General features: G+C 44.4%; 1 protein-coding gene across 1 annotated transcript in view; it reads left to right on the top strand.

Annotated features, from left to right (window-relative positions):
• Positions 1-19,378, top strand: part of TRIM66 (tripartite motif containing 66) — a 52,727-nt gene that overhangs the window by 13,233 nt on the left and 20,116 nt on the right. Inside the window, exons 2-9 of the mRNA XM_042782835.1 lie at positions 5,835-5,938; positions 7,878-8,025; positions 10,159-10,291; positions 10,620-10,736; positions 12,179-12,293; positions 13,057-13,203; positions 15,324-15,441; positions 17,600-18,498. Of these exons, the coding sequence (XP_042638769.1) occupies positions 5,835-5,938; positions 7,878-8,025; positions 10,159-10,291; positions 10,620-10,736; positions 12,179-12,293; positions 13,057-13,203; positions 15,324-15,441; positions 17,600-18,498 (1,781 nt within the window). The remainder of the gene's footprint in view (positions 1-5,834; positions 5,939-7,877; positions 8,026-10,158; positions 10,292-10,619; positions 10,737-12,178; positions 12,294-13,056; positions 13,204-15,323; positions 15,442-17,599; positions 18,499-19,378) is intronic.

The raw sequence follows: 19,378 nt of genomic DNA, 5'->3' as shown, positions 1-19,378 counted from the left end.
ATATTTTTTACAACTTTTATGTGCAGTTGACATGGTTCCTAGTTCCCTCTGGATTCCCAGAGTCCAGAGCTAGATCCAGGTCATCACTAGAGTCTGGTCATTATTATGGGATATTTTATCTGTAATCAAGTTATCTAGTCATTAAAATAAATTATATTATTTATTTACAGTTGAATTAGAGGGAAGTATAGCATAGTGGAAAAAGCATGGGTTTTAGAGGCAGACAGACTTCATATCCTATCATAGTTCTGCCCCTGCCTTTTTAAGATCTTTGACAGGTGACCTAATTTCTTAGAGCCTTGGTTTCTGCAACTTTAAAATGGGGACAATGCCTACTTCTCAGAGATCATTTGATGATAAAATATGTAAAATACCTAGTACAAGAAGTAGTGGTAACCAGAAGTAAATTTATCCAAGACCTCCTAGGGACCAGAGGAGCTGGCTCTGGTGACAGGGGCGCTGACTGTCCTCAGTGTTCAAAGCTGTTCGCCGTAGTATCTAGCCCCCAGGAGCATCTCTGGTGCCCATGACCTCTTCATTCTGGAAGCAGAAGCCCCACCTTCTCTGGGAATGGTAGTTGGACCTTTAGGCCCTGGCTTGCATTTCTCAGAATTGATGTTTCTGTGTATGAAATACAAGCTTAAGGCTGTTGCTTGAATCATTCAAATATGAAAAAGGTAATATATCGAAATAATATTTTATATAATATGTGATTTAAGTGTGTATTTATAATTAAATTCACATTATATGTTGTAAGTAGATATTTGGTTATTTTATGTATATTCACAGCCCTAAAAGTTTATATATTCAAATTGTTTAAAATAAAACCTTTTTTAATTTCTCATTGAAAATCAGGGAATCCTCTTAAAAAAAAAAAAAAAAGGTTCAAATTTGCACAGCTTGCTAGGGGTTAGGGAGCTTCTGTGGGAGGAGAAGAGAGGAGTTTTTGGCCTTATGACACCAGGCGAGCACATGTCTGCTGTGTCCGCTCGGGGACCCACAGGCTGCCCGGGGCACGCTTGCCCCACTGCCGTGATTCTCCATCTCTGCTGTCTGCTGCAGCCATCCCTCTTCCGAGGGGCCTCCCCTCAGCCACAGGCCTGCCCCATGACTTCCTGACAAGGATGGCAGCCAAGGTGCTGTTTGACTTCTGTCCCTTCCTATCTTGCTGTTGTTGTTGTTGTGTGCTATCGAATCGGACCTGACTCATAGTGACCCTTCCTTGGGTTTCCGAGGTGGTATCACTACGGAAATAGGTTGCCCAACCTTCCTTCCGAGGAGTGGCTGGTGGGTTTGAACCACCCGTCTTCTGGTTAGCAGTCAAGTGCCTTAGGCACTATGCTACCAGAGCTCCTTCCTATCTTGCTAGAGGAACATTTTTGAAGCCAGGCAGTAATAGGCAGAGGGAAAGGGCTGGATAATCCATACTTTTCTGATATTCCTGTTCCTCTCATTTTAAGGATGTAGAAAGTGAAGTTCACTGAAAGGGGGTGACTTGCCCAAGGTTATAGTCAAATAGTATCAGTGCTGGGCCTGGAATCCATATCTCCCAGTTCAAAGCCCTTCCAGGCACCTTAACTCTTCTCTGGATCAGACCTGATACCTTTTTTTAGCACAGGCTGGCTTTTTTCCTATCATCCAGCAAGATTTCACGTGGGTTTTTACTACTTTCAGTGACTGTGAGTGCAAGGAATACAAATGGAATATACAAACCCAAAAGAAACATAATTGTCCGGTCTGCTAAAACTCATACAATATCCTTTAATACCAATTGTGGATGACTTATTATATAAATATATGAAAAGATTCTTAAAATCAATATGATATTTGTTATACTGGAAGGGTGTTCATGGTGCCATGGGACTCCAGAAGAGGAAATTCAACCTTGGGGAAAATAGACCCTGTTTCTCAGAGGTGAAATATTTGAGTAGTCTTGAAAGGATGAATAGGAATTTATCTGAAAGGGATGGGAGGAAGAGAGAATATTTCAGAAGAAGAGAAACAGCATTTTCAAAGACAAAGAGTTTGCTGTATTCAGGAGATAGCAGAGGCAAGGACAGCATGGTAAGGACAGGGTATATGGCATATGAAGCTAGAGATGAGAATAGAGAAGAGAAAAGTCTATCTTGAAAAGGGCTTTGAATATAAAGCTAAGGATTTTGACTTTTAAGGCCAGGGGAAGTAGAGAATGTAGGATGAAGAAGACGAGGTATGACCTGGTCAGTTCTTTCTCTTTTTTCCATTCTGCTGCTGAGGATGTTACTGTGCCTAATATTTGAACATCTGGTACCAAGGATTTGGAAGTCTTGTAGAAATCATTTTTAATAATTGGAGCAGCATGTCTGTCCTGGAGAGGTGGATGAGGAGGGTCTCCCTAAAACCAAAAACACCAAACCCACTGCCATTGGGTTGATTCTGATGCAAGCAACCCTCATTGGGTTTCCGAGGCAGTAAATCTTTACAGAAGTAGATTGTCTAGTCTTGCTTCCATGGAGTGGCTGGTGGGTTTGAACCACCAACCTTCTGGTTAGTAGTCAGATGCCTTAGGCAGTGTGCTGCCAGAGCTCCTTGAGAGTCTCCCTAGAGACAACCAAACAGAAGGGAGATTCCTTCTGATTCCCCTGGATGATGCCACCCATGGAGAGTATCCCTCTCTATTTCTGGCCATTGTTCCTGGCAAGCTGGAGAATATCCAAGAGATTCCAGATCCAGTTCTTTCATTAAAGTCCATCGTTCTGTGAAGGCTGAGAGAGTTTATTTTGAGGGTGGAGTTTATTTTAAGCTATTATTTTGCATGATTTTTCAGATTTTGACTTTCCTCGCATGTTGGGAGCTCTGGTAGCATAGTGCCTACTTGACTGCTAACCAGAAGGCTGGCGGTTCAAACCCACCAGCCACTCCTTGGAAGGAAGATTGGGCAATCTACTTCCATAGCGATACTGCCTCAGAAACCCAAGGAGGGGTCACTATGAGTCGGGTCTGACTCGATGGCAAATAACAACAACAGCACATATCAGTTAGCTTTTGCTACAGAGCAAACTTCCCCAGAACTTAGGGTTTGAAACAACCACCATTTACCACCATTTATTTAGTTTGTGATTCTACAGGTTGGCAATTTGTGCTGGGCTGGGTGGTTCTTCTGGTTACAGTTAGACTTGGCTGATCTCAGCTGTGTTCTCGCCTGTGTCTGTGTTCAGCTGGTGGGTCAGCTGTGCCTGGCTGGTTTATGACAGCCTCAGGTGGGACTTCTGAGACCTTTCTCTACATGGGCTCTTATTTTCCAGCAATCTAACCTGGGAATGTTTAGTCTTAAAGTTCTAAGAGCAAGAAAAGAATCATACCAAGCCTCTTAAGGTCTAGACTTGGAAACTTGTTCAGTGTCACTTTTGTTGCATTCTTTTGGCCAAAGCAACTCACAAGGCCAGCCTAGATTCAACAGCTAGAGAATAGACTCCACATTTGATGAGAGGATAACAAAGACATGGATGCAGGGAGGGGAAGAATTTTTAAATCAACCACCCAAGCTATCCTACTTTAATAACCAGAAAGAGTTGATAACTGCGGTTATTGCTTTACCATGAATAGGATAGGAAGAATCTTTTGAAGTCAAAGTTAACATTCATGGGGGATCATGTGCTTTCACAAAAACAAAACAAAACTCCCAAACTCACTGCTGTCGAGTTAGATCTGATTCATAGCGACCCCTCCTTGGGTTTCTGAGGCAGTATCGCTATGGAAGTAGATTGCCTGCTCACAAGTACTATCTAATTTAATCCTCAAAACAACTCTTATTTTTCTTTTCTATTTTACATATGCAGAAACTGGGACACAGAAGAGTTAAGTATGGTTAAATGACTTGCCTAAGGTCATTGGATGGTAAATCTGATATTTTGGACTTATGTTTCTCTGACTACAAGTCTAGAGCAACTGCCATTGTTTTGTTCTTTTCTATTTTGATGAGTTGAGTCAGAGAAGATGGAGGTGTTACAGTTGCACTCATTGCCATAGCCAGCCCCTTTCCAGGTTATCCTTATCCCTGAGCATAGGCACCTTGCCCTATTCAGGAGGCTCAGGAGCCCATTAGCCTGAGGAATGTGTTGGAGTCTGTTGAATTTGAACTCACGGTGTGTGTGTGTGTGTGTGGAGGTGTTGTGTGGAGAAGCCTAGCAAGTGATCTCTGTGCCCTATGAACAGGCAGAGAGGGCTTGATTTTCTCTGGCTAGAGCCTGCTAGAAGCCCATGGAGTTCAAGATTGTTAAACTAGTCTACATGGTACTTGTATGGATTGTTACTTGTATGGGTAGTCTACATGGATTGTTAAACCTGCTACATGGTACTCTTAATGGCTGGAGTTGTCACCTGAGCTAAATTGAACATCTGGAGCTTGACCAGCAGTGGGAGCTAGGCTTTCAGAGCTAAGAAATTGGGGGTAAGAGCAGCAGGAAGGCATCTGATTGTCAGACTCAGAGCAGGGCTGGGCCTATAGTAGCATGGCTTATGGGGAGGGGAGGAAAGTAGGGTCAGGCAAGGACAAGGATGAGAGGAGAGCACAGGGGCTTATAGGGCAGGCTTCTAAAGCTATGGTCATGTCCTGAATACCTAGGTGGTAAGTATAGTAGAGGGTCAGCAAAAATGAAGACCCTTAACGAGATGTATTGACACAATGGCTGCAACAATGGGTTCAAACATAGGAACAATTGTGAGGATGGTGCAGGACTAGGCAGTATTTCACTCTCTTGTACATAGGGTCATGTGAATTGGAACCGACTCCACATGGCAGGCCATTAATTCAAGTCCATTGAAAGTCCTAAGGTCAGCAGAGCATGGCAGGGTACTGAACAACAACATGGCTACATGCAGGGTTCAAGCATGCCATAAGCTAGAGACCACTTAACAACAACAAAGGATAGGTTATAGCATCAAACACAGCTCATTTTGGTACAGTGGTGTTTTGGTTACCTAGTGCCACTCTGACAGGAATATACCACAAATGGGGTGCTTGAACAAACAGGAGTTTATTCTCTTACAGTTTGGAGGCTTTATGTCTGAGTTCAAAGTGCCAGGCTCAAGGGCTGGGTGAAAGCCCCTCAACCATGGGCTTCAGCTCTGCCTCCTGCTCCCAGCCCACTGGAGCTAGGGGCTTTTCTTCACTCAGACAACTGCTGGCTGCTGAGGCTGACAAACCCAAGGTTGACAAGTAAAAAGGCACAGTTCTGATGTTACTAAACCACATGGCAGGCCATTAATTCAAGTCCATTGAAAGTCCAAGGTCGGCAGAGCATGGCGGGGTACTGAACAACAACATGGCTACATGCAGGGTTCAAGCATGCCATAAGCTAGAGACCACTCCCAGAGCTGCTGTTTATATACGGGAAGCAGACCACTCAGCTGCTTGTGGTAGATCCCACTATGGAGCTGATTACCAGTTTCATCATGGGGAATAACTACCACCAGCTGCCCAGCCACACAACCAGGCCCAACCAAGTTGGCACACAACTTTAACCACCACAAGTGGATATTGGTGCATACCTTGCTGCTGTGTATTAGAAATCTGTGTGTCTAGGCCTTATGTATGGGAGCTCTGGTAGCATAGTGCCTAAGGCACTTGACTGCTAACTAGAAGGCTGGTGGTTCAAACCCACCAGCCACTCCTCGGAAGGAAGATGGGGCAATCTACTTCCGTAGTGATACTGCCTCGGAAACCCAAGGAGGGTCGCTATGAGTTGGGTCTGACTCGACGGTGCATAACAACAACAACAACAAGGCCTTATGTATAGTTTGCCATGTTGTTCTGACTCTGCTGTCTTTTTTTTTTTTTTTTCTTTTTCTCCCAGAACTCATTTCCTGTCCTGGATGTAAGCGAGTGTACCTTACCAGGGATGTAACTGAACATTTTTTTCTGCAGTGCTTTCCTACTGGCCAACCCAAGATGGCCAGGGTAAGTTGAGATAAGGAAAGAAGCAGTTGAGCCCTTTCAGAAATCTGTGGAGCCTCTGTCCATAAGTCTGTCTACCCACTCATCTCTCCAAATGACTTTTTACCCCTCCACCAATTTGTCTACTCATTCATCCATCCATCCACCCTTCTATCCAGAAGAGAAACAAAATATTTTGAGTTGAGGAAACCAAAATGTGTGTTTTCTATTAAGTGACAATTACTGTCTTTTTGTCTTTTGTGTCGATGCTTTGAGCATAAGGTAAGGATTTTCCTTTGTAATGTATCTAGGTGTTTTTCCCTCTCTTACAGTTCTTATTGAAAAATACAAATACTGAGCTTTTATTTCCTTTACTTCCACCAGCCTGGATTAAAGAGCTCATCAATCTTGCCTATATTTAAAATAAATTTTAATTTCATATCCTTTTCCTGAGTTCCTGAAACGGCACATTAGGTACTGACTGGTACTCCTCCGTTTCATCTCCATCAGGGTATCCTTGCCACTGCATTTTATTAATGTGCTTATTTACTTACTTGTTCCTATATATAATTCTTACCGAATGCCTGACATTTGCTGGGCACTGTGCTGGGTGCTAAGGAGATAGAGACTCATGTTCTTTAACCTCAAACAGTTTAATTATAATTAGTAAAACTTGTATTTCTCCTGCCCCACATCCCTTGCCATAGTTTTGTCAGATGCCAGTCTGAAGACAAAGTTCTCAGAATCCACATCAATTTGGTGACCTATTTGATTTGGACTGAATTTGTGGAGTTACACATTTGGTGGCAGGAAGTGTTAGTGGAGCCTTCTAGTCTTTCTGTGCTTTATTCTGTGTTTTAAAGTCAAAAGAAGAGAAGAAACACGTGGTCATTGGCCCAGTGTACTTTGTCCAAAATGACTGTTTTGCCTTTCAAACAGCACACAGTGCTATGTTTGATATGCTTATTGGGCTTTCTGATTGAATTATGACTTACATCAGTGGTTTTCAAACTCTGTAATTAAAGCTCTTCTTTAGGTATGTCTTATGTGAACAAGAGATAAAACAGATGAACTTCTCTGCCTTTCTAGCCCCTTCTTGTCCCTGAAGAGAGGCACTCTGATGGTACAGTGGTTAGGGCATTTGGCTGCTAACCAAGAGGGTGGTGGTTTGAACCCAGCAGCTGCTCTCTGGAAGAAATAAAAGGCTATATGCTTCCATAAAAATTTACAGCCTTGGAAACCCGATGGGGGTCACTAAGAGTCAGAATCAACTTGATGGCAGTGAGTTTGGTTTTGTCCCTGAGGAAAAGAGCTCTAGTTGTGCTGTGGTTAAAGCACTGGGCTGCTAACCAAAGGTCAGTGGTTCAAACCCATCACCAGCTGCTATGCAGGATAAAGATATAGCTGTCAGCTACTGTAAACATTTATAGCCTTGGAAACCCTGTGAGGCAGTTCTACTCTGTCCTATAGCATCTCTATGGGTCAGAATCGACTTGATTGCAGTGGGTTTGGTTTTTCCTTTTGGGCCTGAGGTGGTTCCCAAGCACAGCTTGAAAGCCACTAGTAGGCAAGCGTGGGCATCCTGCTGACTGCCCCTCAAGGCAAAACTGACACCTAAGTTTCATCTTCATCTTCTACTTCACCCTCCTGACACCTCGTTTTCCAGACATGATAACTGCCGAGTATGCTTATACCTTCAGGCTTTTACACGTTTTCTTTTTCCACAGTGCCCTTCCGTCTTCACACTGTAGCGTATTCCTACTCATTCTAAGCATTACTTCATTTGAGAATTCTTCCCTGATACCCCTCAGGCTGGGTTAGGTGTCCCACTTTGATTGTTCTTCTATTGCAACACCTCTAAAATAGTGGAGGAATGACCCTACAGGACCCCAGAGCATTTGCTGCCCTATGGGTAGGCCCAAATGAGGATATTGTCAGTAACCCCAGAACTCTCTGCTTCTAGAGCTGCTCGGAATGCAAGGAGAAGAGGGCGGCACACATACTCTGCACCTACTGCAACCGCTGGTTGTGCAGCTCCTGCACTGAGGAACACCGGCATGGCCCTGCCCCAGGGGGCCCGCTCTTTCCCCGGGCCCAGAAGGGATCTTCAGGTACCAAGCCTCCCTCTCCTCACAAGTTTACATGCCTCAAAGTGAAGAACTCTAAAACCCCTGGAGCTCTCTGGCCTTGTTTTCCTGCTGGGATTGAGGATGGGCTAGTCTCAGAGCTTATCCCAAGGAATAGTTTTTTTTTTTCCCCCATGGGTCAATGCATTTTTTTTTGTTTTGCCATGTTCCCTCCCCTCCCCTCCCCTCCCCTCCCACCCCTAGTAACCAAAAAAGAAAGTTTCCCTCCATATATAAACATTTCCTTGACCCTCCACAACAACGAACTAATACTATATTTGTCCTTCTGTGAATGACTTATTTCACTCAGCATAATGTTCTCCAAATTCATCCATATTATGCGGTGTTTTGCAGACTCTACATTATTCTTTAGTGCTGCATAGCATTCTGTTATGTGTATGTACCCTAGTTTGGTCATCCACTCTTCTGCTGATGGGTAGGTAGGTTATTTCCACTTTTTGCTATTGTAAATAGTGCTGTGATGAACGTGAGCGTGCATGTATCTGTTCCTGTCCTGGCTCTCACCTCTCTAGGATATATACCTAGTAATGGGATTGCTGGGTCAAATGGTATCTCCACTTCCAGCTTTCTAAGGAATCACCATATTGCTTTCCACAGTGGTTGCATCACTTCATAGTCCCACCAGCAGTGTATGAGAGTCCTAATCTCTCCACATCCTTGCCAGCGTTTGTTATTTTCTGTCTTGTTGAACCTGGCAATCAGTGCTAGGGGGTGAGATGGTATCTCATCGTCGTTTTGATTTGCATCTCTCTGATGACCAATGATTGTGAGCATCTCTTCATGTATTAGCTGGCCACCTGAATATCCTTCTTGGTGAAGTGTCTATTCATGTCTTCTGCCCATTTTTCAACTGGATTGTTAATTCTTTGGTGTTGAGGTGTTGGAGTTGTCTATAAATCTTAAAGATAAGTCCCTTGCCAGATATGTGATTATCAGCAAATATGAATTTGTTCCTGTCATTTTTGTTATGTGTTTTTTCGTGGTGTCGATTTCTTTGTTCCGTATAATTTTCTATGCTGAGCTCGTTTTGTTTATGATTTGTGTTATCAGTTCCTTTGTTGCTATTGTTTTAGTATTTGCTAAATACTTGTGCTGGTCCTCTTTTTTATTTTGATATGAAGGTTTATCATTTTTCTTTGAGGTTGCCCTGTGATTTATAGTTTTCTTCCCAAGTTTAGAACAGTCCGTTTTATCTTGTAGTTGTCTTGACATCTCTACCATCTGGAAGTTCTGTAACAACACAGTTTGTTCCCTCTTTTTGGTTTGTAGTTGTCCTCATTTGTCAATTGATGTCTCTGGTTCCCTGTTTACAATCTTGTTGACTTATTTACTTTGGATACTTTCATAGCTGGGTTGGTTTCTGGGTTATATCATCATGTGTGTTAATGGTCAGTTGTTGTTGACTATTGTTGCTTCTCTGTCCAAAGGACTCCCTTTAGCATCTCTTGTAAGCTTGGTGTGGATTTAACAAATTCCCTTAATTTCTGCTTATCTGGAAATGTCCTAGGAATAGTTTTGTATTATCATGGAAGCTAGATGAGTTCCCATTCTTTTACTTCTATTTAGAGCAATTATGGTTCACTTCTATTTAGTTAGTGAAGTACTTTACTGCCTGGATTAGGGCTTGTCCATTTGTCCATTCAGCACCATTTGTTTTAAATGACAATCTTCTTGAAAGTCTTTTCCCAAGTTCCTTGAACTATGGAAGGGGTTTCTCCTTTGTCCAACCTGTTTGAATCAGCTTTCATGACCTATGTATGTGTCCATAGACCAGAACCTGGCAAGTCTGGGTGACTGGTTTCAGCCTCATTGCAACAGAATCTTGGTCAATGAGCAGGTTTGGGTTGGACTGTGGAATGCCTGGGCCATGATGGTGGTTTTCTCTGGACAGCCAGACACATCAGTCTAAGCCTGCCTTCTTCTAAGGCTGCCTCTGGAGCCTCACTGGCTTAGACAGAGTCATCTCCTGTTTGTGCCATCTTTCCTCCAAGTTCTATATTTCCTCTGTACCCATTGAGGGCTGAGGGTTACTCAGTGGAGCTAAGTAAGAGGCCTACCTGTGCTAGAGAAGCCCTCTTTCTCCATCTTCTCTGGCAGGAGTGAATGGTGGTTCTGGGGACTTCGCTTTGTACTGCCCTCTACACACACAGGAAGTGCTCAAGCTGTTCTGCGAGACCTGTGATGTGCTTACATGCCATAGCTGCCTCATGGTGGAACACAAGGAACACAGGTGGGGCTGGCTGCTGGCTGCCTGAAAGGGGCTTGGGAGGGCTCTGGATACTTTAGTCGTGAGAGCTCTGGGCTCCCAGCACATCAAACTCCTGTTCCTGTCCAAGCCAACCTGCATCCCTGGGCTTATCTGAAGTTTTTCTCTGCTCCTGTTGTGGGACTTCTTTGGAGAAGGCCTAATGGGCCAAGAGCCTGCAGTATCTCTGAGTTTCTGTAGATGTATCACAGTGCCCATGAGCCTGACTGAGACACACAAGTTTGTGCTTGGCCAGCATATGCAGGCTGGGATACAATGCTTCTCAGCTTTTTTGTAATGCCTCCTTCTCTAGGTGCAGACATCTTGAAGAAGTTTTGCAAAACCAGAGGATGCTTCTGGAAAGTGTGACTACACAAGTGGCACATAAGAAATCCAGTCTACAGACATCTGCAAAGCAGATTGAGGACAGGTAGCACAGGCCAACTCCTTGCCAGTACTGGGAATGCTGTTTCCTCACATCCTTCCAATACCAGGTCATCAGTTGTAGGGATTATGAAGAGGACATGCAGTTAAGCAAATGAGGGCAAATGTTCTAGAGGGTGTATGTCTCAGCCTTAGAGGTCCCAGGGCCAGTGAGGGGATCTTAGGATCATCATAACTAAGGCCAACCTTGGTTGGGATAATCAGAGTAAGTTTGGGCCAAAGCATTTGTCTTTTGCAAGCAATCATGAACTAGCCAAAGGTAGGTGGCTGAGAATAAGAGTTGTTGTTGTTATGTGCCGTCGAGTCGGCCCCGACTCATAGCGCCCCCTCCTTGGGTTTCCGAGGCAGTATCACTACGGAAGTAGGATTGCCCAACCTTCCTTCCGAGGAGTGGCTGGTGGGTTTGAACCGCCAGCCGTCTGGTTAGCAGGCAAGTGACTTAGCCACTATGCTACCAGAGCTCATATTGGGGAAGAAATTGCTTTTAATCACGAGGGTGCAGTAGCCAGTGGCAGTCTGCCCTTTACCAGTCCCTTCTAATGTTTTTCATGTAAATCTACAAATGACATGATACCATGGGTATTTTAGATAGGAAGAGGAATTTGTAAGTACTAAGAACTTATGTGCCAGACACTGAGTTGGGCATTATATATTATTAGTTTGTTCAAATATTATAATTCTTTGAGGCAGGAATTATCTCCATTTTATGGTTGAGAGACTGAGGTTCAGAGAAGTGAGGTGACTTGTCTGAGATCACACAGCTGGTCAATGAGCTGGGCTTAGAAGTTAGGTCTATGTGACTTCAAAGCCCATGTACTTTTTTTTTTTTTTTAAATAATGCTTGTTGCTATGTAACTTACATACCATAAAACTCACTTTTTGAAAGTATATAATTCAGTGGGTTTTAGTATATTCACAGAGTTGTAACCATCACCACTGTCTAATTTTAGAATATTTTCATCACTCCAGAAAGAAACTCATACACACTAGCAGTCACTTCTCATTCCCTCCAACACCCTTTGGTCCTGGCATCCACTAAACTCCTGTCTGTTTCTCCCATGCGCTTCCTACTGCATGGCAGTGGTTTTTAGAACAACTTTCTTAAGACAATAAATTATATGAAATCTGAATGAAACAAATCAGTGTCTCCAGCCCTGCTTCTAGTACTGTGTGAAGCCAATGGGCTATGGACTTGAGGATTACCGAGAGAAAACCAAACTGGGCATTGTTTCTCTTTGATCAAGTGGGCTGGGTTGTGCAAAGGATGGGTGGTAGGAGGATGAGTCTCTTCTTTTTCCACTTGTTGTCTGCCAGGCCCTGATCTCAATAAGCAGCCTTTAAGTCATTGGCTCTTATGTCTGCTATCTCTAGGCCTGCAGTAGGCCTGGAGTGAAGGACTCACCACGTTCTTTTCCACTTGGCTTACAGGATTTTCGAAGTGAAACATCAGCACAGGAAGGTGGAAAACCAGATCAAAATGGCCAAAATGGTGCTGATGAATGAGCTGAACAAACAGGCCAATGGACTCATAGAGGAGTTGGAGGTATATGTGGGCAGATGAGTCAGATGGATGGGGGCCAGAAACCAGGCACATATCAAACTAGTCCCTGTACCCAGAGAAGCCTCGTCTGGAATTCATATGTGCAATTCCTTAGCTTCCTGCTGCAACCTCTGTCTTAAAATGCCCAGTTTCATTTTGGGAGGGTGGTTCATTAAGGGCTGGAAAATCAGTTCAAACTCTCATCAGTGCTATTCTTTTCAGGCACTGCCCTCCTGGGCCATGCAGGTTCATAGCCTTGGAAGAGAAAGGCACAAAACACCCCACTTCCTTCAGCAAGTTATGCCCAAGAGATGTTGACATTCATTTATTTCTTCCTTCTTGTCACTTGTTCCATGTTTTCCTTATAAAATCTACACACACTTCTTCCCTCCCACCCTCTATCACTGCCCATGGCATCATTCTCAGTCCTGCTATCCCCTTTCAGTCAGTGTTCACACTGGCACACAACATGTCAGATGGCTTCCCAAACAGGTGGATGGCAATATAAGAACCAAAATAAATAAATAAATAAACAAACAAATCAAACCCACTGCCATCAAGTCGATTCCAACTCATAGCAACCCCTATTAGGTTTCCAAGGTAGTCAACCTTTATGGAAGTAGATTGCCCCATCTTTCTTCCACAGAGTAGCTGGTGGATTTGAACCACCAACCTTCTGGTTAGCAGTCAAATGCCTTAGGCACTGCATCACCAGAGCTCCTTAATATAAGAAGAAGGTCAGGGAATCTGTCTTCTCTGTACCCAGGGCATTACTAATGAGAGGAAGCGGAAGCTGGAGCAGCAGCTACAGAGCATCATGGTTCTCAACCGTCAGTTTGAGCATGTGCAGAATTTCATCAATTGGGCTGTCTGCAGCAAAACCAGTGTCCCTTTCCTTTTCAGCAAAGAGCTGGTAAGAGAAACCTCAAACTCCTCAGCCTGTACTTGCACCTGCACAGAACATCACCTCTATCCTAGGGTCAGTGAGGCTGTCCCTGGAAGTCATTCTTTAGAATGAATGGATGGGTAAGGTAGCAGCCCCATCCATCCTGCAATTTCAGACACATTCTTGAGTTATAGAGTGAAACGCAACATATCCTAGGTGCTAAAATGATCCTGCTTTCTCCCCAGGTAGCTCACCTGGGAAAGTCTGCAGTTCTTGGTCTCAGGTCATGGATTCAGTCATTATCCTAGAAGTGTGCTGTATATCCAATAGAAAGTTGTTGGGGATTGAACGGAGTAGTGGTGGGAAAAGAGGAGTATTGAGGATGATGTTGAAATTCTGGCCTTGGGAGGATGAGGATGCCCAGGGGTAGGAGTAAGATTTCTGAGAGATGTTGATGGGATTTATATTTGGATATATTAGATCTAAAGTACCTATAGGTCATTGGAGCAGAGATGTCTAAAACCTGTTTTGATATATGGGCCTGGAAGTCAGAATAAAGGTTAGGGTGAGAGAAAGATTTGGGAGTCACAGGGATGTTGGTGATATCACCTTGGAAAAGTGTGTGGAGGAAGAAGAGAATAATAATTCTGGAACCTAGAGAAATACCATAATACTCCGCATAAATAGCAGAAGAGGAAAAGCAGTGAGTGAAGAGCAATATTTAGAGGTCAGAGGAGAACTGGAGAGTATGGTATACAGGAACTAACAGAGTTCCAAACTTCAAGTGGTCTGTGGTCATCAATTCTATGTAGATGAAAGAAGATGAATAGTGAAGAGAAGCCTTGAGATCTTGGAATCAGGAAATCTCTGGTGATGTTCCAACCCTGCCAACCACCACCAGTGATTGTTTTGAAAGACATTCCATAAAGTAGAGGACTCAAAGAAGGGAAATAAGAAGGTAGCTTGAGAAGAGATACGTGGTAGAGTTAGCATACTGAGAAGGTAGGAGGAAGTGGGATCTGAAATGAATGGATTGATCTTAAACTTAAGGGACACTTCTTTCCTCTGAGATACGAGGACAGGAAGGTATCAGTATAATATAGATAAGTTCAAAGGTAGAAAGGATATAAGTTGATGGGAGTTTGCTCTTTATGGTCTCTGTGAAAGGAGATGAGAATGAAAATGTTAGACATTAAGTAAGTGACATCAAGGAGACAAGTGCAGATTTTAAATAGTCATTAAGGACAGTGAAAGAGGAGGCTCACCAGTGACAAAAAAAAAAAGGGGGGGGGGAGGACTGAGGGGTGCCCCCAAAACAGCCTTAGATAACGTGGCTTTGGGGTGGATGGATTGACCTAAGTTTAGGAAATGGTGAGGTGGAGAGCATTAAGACACTAGTGCTTGTTATTGAAAATTATAGGAAGCTGGGAATGCTCTATGGACTGCTGGAGCAGGACTTGGAAAGTTGAAGAGCATGCCCTGAAAGAGCTAGAGCTAGTTGGTCAGGGAGTAGGTTGTTGGAGTTTAAGCTCTGAATTGTTCTAGCTGATGATAGAGATCTAGGTATGGTGACTGAACTGAAAATAGAGGTGAAGGTGATTGACACTTAACAGCTCAAGGAAGTAAGAAGCCAACATGTTGATTGGTACATTAGTTCCCTTGGTGATGGCAGGATTAAAGTGAACACTTTCTAAAGTCCTAATTAAGTCGTAAATTGAGTGAGGAAGGAAGAGGTCAAGTGAGTAGGATGGATGGGTGTTTTACATGGTGGTGAAAGAGCAGCAATGCAAGCTCACAGAATGTCCACTTACAGGCTTGAAAATTCAAGTTATGGGAGAATGAATAGAACACCCTCAAGAGGGCTGCTAGAGAAGTGATATCCTGAGGGAGAATTCTAAGTCACTTGAGGTCTAGGAGAGATAAGGATGTAAGGGTCTGAGAAGCCTTGATGGGGTCAGCTATGGGAGGCCTGTTGGGATGGATGAGAAGGGGAGGTATTAAGTTGCAAGGAAATAAGCATATGGGGGAAGAACAGAGGCTAAAGGGCCATGACTTTGAGCTCTTCAGTCTATCTAAAGGGTGAGGGAGAGGGAGTTGTCATCAAGACACAGGATGCCCAAAGAAATGACCTTTGGTGCTGTTGTCAGATTGTGTTTCAGATGCAGCGATTGCTGGAGACAAGTTGTAATACAGATCCTGGTTCCCCTTGGAGTATCAGATTCACCTGGGAACCTAACTTCTGGACCAAGCAGCTGGCTTCCCTTGGTGAGCTGGGACCCACTGTGTGGGCTTTTACATAACTGCTAAGAATGAGGCACTTTACTGATAATCAGAAGGCTGGCGGTTCAAACCCACCAGCCACTCCTGGGAAGGAAGATGAGGCAATCTACTTCCATAGTGATACTGCCTCGGAAACCCAAGAAGGGGTCTCTATGAGTCGGGTCTGACTCGATGGCACACAACAACAACAACAACAACACTTTTATTAGGGGGTAGGCCAGCATATACCCAAGAGTAAGCACTTCCTGAGGCTGCCAGTGGTCACGGAGTCATCCAGCAAACCTTTTTTTTTTTTTTCTTAAGGGAAGTGAGGAGTGTTAGATAGCAATAGCAATATACAGGACTAGATTAAATCTGAGCTTTTCATTTTGCCTAAATATCACTGTTACCTTGGTTTCATTTCTGGAGAGGAGACAGTGGCCCTGCTCTCCAGCAAGCATCATGGCAGTGCAGATGAACCTGTGTTTCTGTGGTCATACAGGGGTGTACATGTGTGTGGCACAGTTACAGGTGTCTCAGCAAAGTGAGATGTGTGTGTGTTCCATACATCTGTTGATTGGAGATGTAAGCAGATAATTCATGACTTTGTGCATTTTTCTTTCCTGCTGCAGTAATTTGATGGCATTCAGTATTAGGCACAATGTAAACAACTAAAGTTGTGCCTGTGTTGAGAACTCAATGGTAGCTTTCTTAAATTAATGACCAACTGCTGCCTTCACTTGGAGCTGTCAATCTTATTTGTTTGCTGAACTTGGCAAAGTGATGATGTTCTGGTTACCCAGTGCTGCTCTGACAAGAATATACCACAAATGGGATGGCCTTAACTAACAGGAGTTTATTCTCTTACAAATTGGAGGCTTTAAGTCCAAGTTCAAAGTGCCAGGCTCTAGGGGCTGGGTGAAAGTCCCTCAACCTTAAGGTCCAGCTCTGCCTCCTTCTCCTGGCACACTGGAGCTAGAGACATTTCTTCACTCAGACAGCTATTGGCTGCTGAGGCTGACAAACTCAAGGTTGACAAGTAAAAAGGCACAGGCCCGATGTTACCAAACCACATGGCAGGCCATTAACTTAAGTCCATTGTAAGTCCCAAGGTCAGCAGAGCATAACAAGCTGCTGAATAGCGACACGGCTACACGCAGGGTTCAAGCATACCATAAACCAGAGACTGTTTCCAAAGCTTCTCCTTATATACAGGAAGCAGACCACATACTCAAAGGCAGCAGCTCAGCTGCTCACAGTAGAGTCCATCATGGAGTTGATTACCACTCTCATTATGGGGAATACTACATCCAGCTGTCCAGCCACTCAACCAGGCCTAGCCAAGTTGACATACAACTTTAACTACCACAGATGAATAATGTTTAAGTTTGTTCTTGGCTTCCATATCCCCTTTTATTAATTTGAGAGACCTTTGATGGGCACTCACTCCAAGTTAGGACCTATACTGGGCACTAAGTAATCAAAGGTGAATAAGTCACATCTCTTCCCCTTAAGGAGCTCAGTCTTCCCCTAATTAAGCTTCATCAGAACAATAAGCTGAAGGATCCATCATACTGAGATATCAATAGATACAATCCACTCATACACAGGGGCCCAGAGACCCGGGAGGGTAGCACTGGTGCCTGGCACTGACTTGGCTTTGGAGCTCCCCCACTCTCTTTCATCCTGCTTACCCAGTACTTGCCCAGCCCTCTATTGGAGATTTGCTCATTTTCCCCAGTCTCTGCCTGTTGCTACTTTCCAGTGCATTCTTTCACACCCTTGATTTTGTCCCTTGCCCCTAATAGTTATTCTCTTTATCAGAGTCTCTGTTGGACTGTCCTGTTAAAAAAAAGGAATGGGTTCTATCTAATGGAGCCCATGGTTTCTCTAGTGAAGAAGTCAAGAAGAAGTGTCAGGGTCAAGCATCTGTTAAAAGCTGAACTAATTTCTCAAATCTCCCAGGAATATACAAAGCAGGTATATACACCCACAGCTGTTCCTACTGGCAGCATTCTAGGACTGAGTCTTAGAGATCAGGGATTGCATTTATTAATCTTTATATCTAATATAGCTTTGTTGAGTGATGTCCTTTGGTCTCAGGTGCAGGAAGTAGCAAGGGGGGAACAACTGCAGATTGAAAAACTCTATTCTAAATTTGCAGGCTGCATCACTACTGAAGGCGGACAACTGTCCCGGGCAGATACTCCAGCTTACGGAGGCTTACAGGGGCCATCATCCTTTTATCAAAGCCACCAGTCCCCAGTGGCTCAGCAAGAGGCCCTTAGCCACCCCTCACACAAGTTCCAGCCCCCAGCACTGTGTTCCTCATCTGTGTGCTGCTCCCACTGCTCCCCAGTCTCACCCTCCCTCAAAGGTCAGGCCCCTCCACCCAGCATACACCCAGCCCACAGCTTTAGGCAGCCCTCTGAGATGGTGCCTCAGCAGCTGGGGCCACTGCAATGCTCTACCCTGCTGCCTAGGGAGAAAGAGCTGGCCTGCAGTCCTCATCCACCAAAGCTGATGCAGCCCTGGCTGGAAACTCAGCCCCCTGTGGAGCAGGAGAGCACATCCCAGAGGCTGGGGCAGCAGCTGACTTCCCAGCCTGTATGCATTGTACCCCCGCAGGATGTTCAGCAAGGAGTCCAGGCACAGCCCACCTTACAGACACCCTCTATCCAAGTCCAGTTTGGCCACCACCAGAAGCTAAAGCTTAGCCACTTTCAGCAGCAGCCACAACAGCAGCTGCCACCTCCACCACCTCCACCACCTCCACCCCAGCAGCAGCCACCCCCACCTCCATCCCAGCATCTGGCTCCTAGTCAGCATGAGAACCCTCCTGGGCCTGCCTGTTCCCAGAACGTGGACATAATGCACCACAAGTTTGAGCTGGAGGAAATGCAGAAGGACCTGGAGCTTCTCCTTCAGGCTCAACAGCCTAGCCTGCAACTAAGTCAGACCAAATCTCCTCAGCATCTTCAGCAAACTATTGTGGGGCAGATCAACTACATCGTGAGGCAGCCAGCACCTGTCCAGTCCCAAAGCCAGGAGGACACCCTACAGGTGAGCCTTGGGGTGACTTAGGGCACATATTTTCCCCATCATAGAACAGCTCAGGGAACACAGCTTCCCCAGGCACAGGGTGGCACAGAAACACAATTTCTTCATCTTAGGGTAGCCTTGAACTGCTCACCTCTCATCTTAGGAAAGCTATAGAGAACATAGTTCCTGGTCCCAAAATAGATCTAGGCTCAACACTTCCACTCCATCCTGTCCTACTGTGAGACACTAGCGACCTTGCCAATGGATGGTATCTTATAAGCTGTGCTAGACTCTTGCCAGTGCTAGGATGGAAGTGAAGCTGTCTTTTATCTTTGTAACCTGCCAAGTACCCTGCTGTGAACTTAGAAATCCCAGATGGGGGAAGAGGAGAGCTTAAGGAGTAGAGTGAAGCTATGTCTCAGATGCTGGTGGGGAGCACTTTTATCACACTGCACAGATACGGAATTCACATTTGTTTCAAGTCTATTAAGATAAGTGTGTTTTATATGCACTACCCATGATGTTATTAGGCATTACCATCTGTATTTTATAGGTGCAGAAGTAGTGGTTCAGAGAGGGTAAGCACTTTACCTGGTGGTCATACAATATTGACTAGTAGAGCCAACACTGAGATCCATGTCTGCTGACTTTTCTGTAATGCCACAGAGGAGGCTTTGTTCTGTCCCTATGAAAGCTGCTCCTCTTTTATCTCTACTAAAAGTCAGGTAAAGAGGTGCAGTTTGTACTTCTGGAATCTTCGCTGGATTCCACATCTCCATTCTCAGCTCCTGCTTTTTTTTTTTTTTTTTGCCAGAGCCTCTTGTTACACCCCTTTACCCTACTCTTCTTCAGTCTTTCATAGTGGTGTTTCCTTTAAATCTGTAATCACAGTTACATCTTC

Source organism: Orycteropus afer, unplaced genomic scaffold (assembly GCF_000298275.1).
Source record: "Orycteropus afer afer isolate SDZICR_OR568_19922 unplaced genomic scaffold, OryAfe1.0 scaffold00014, whole genome shotgun sequence".
NCBI classification, from domain to species: domain Eukaryota; kingdom Metazoa; phylum Chordata; class Mammalia; order Tubulidentata; family Orycteropodidae; genus Orycteropus; species Orycteropus afer.
This window is presented reverse-complemented; position numbering and strand designations above follow the sequence as displayed.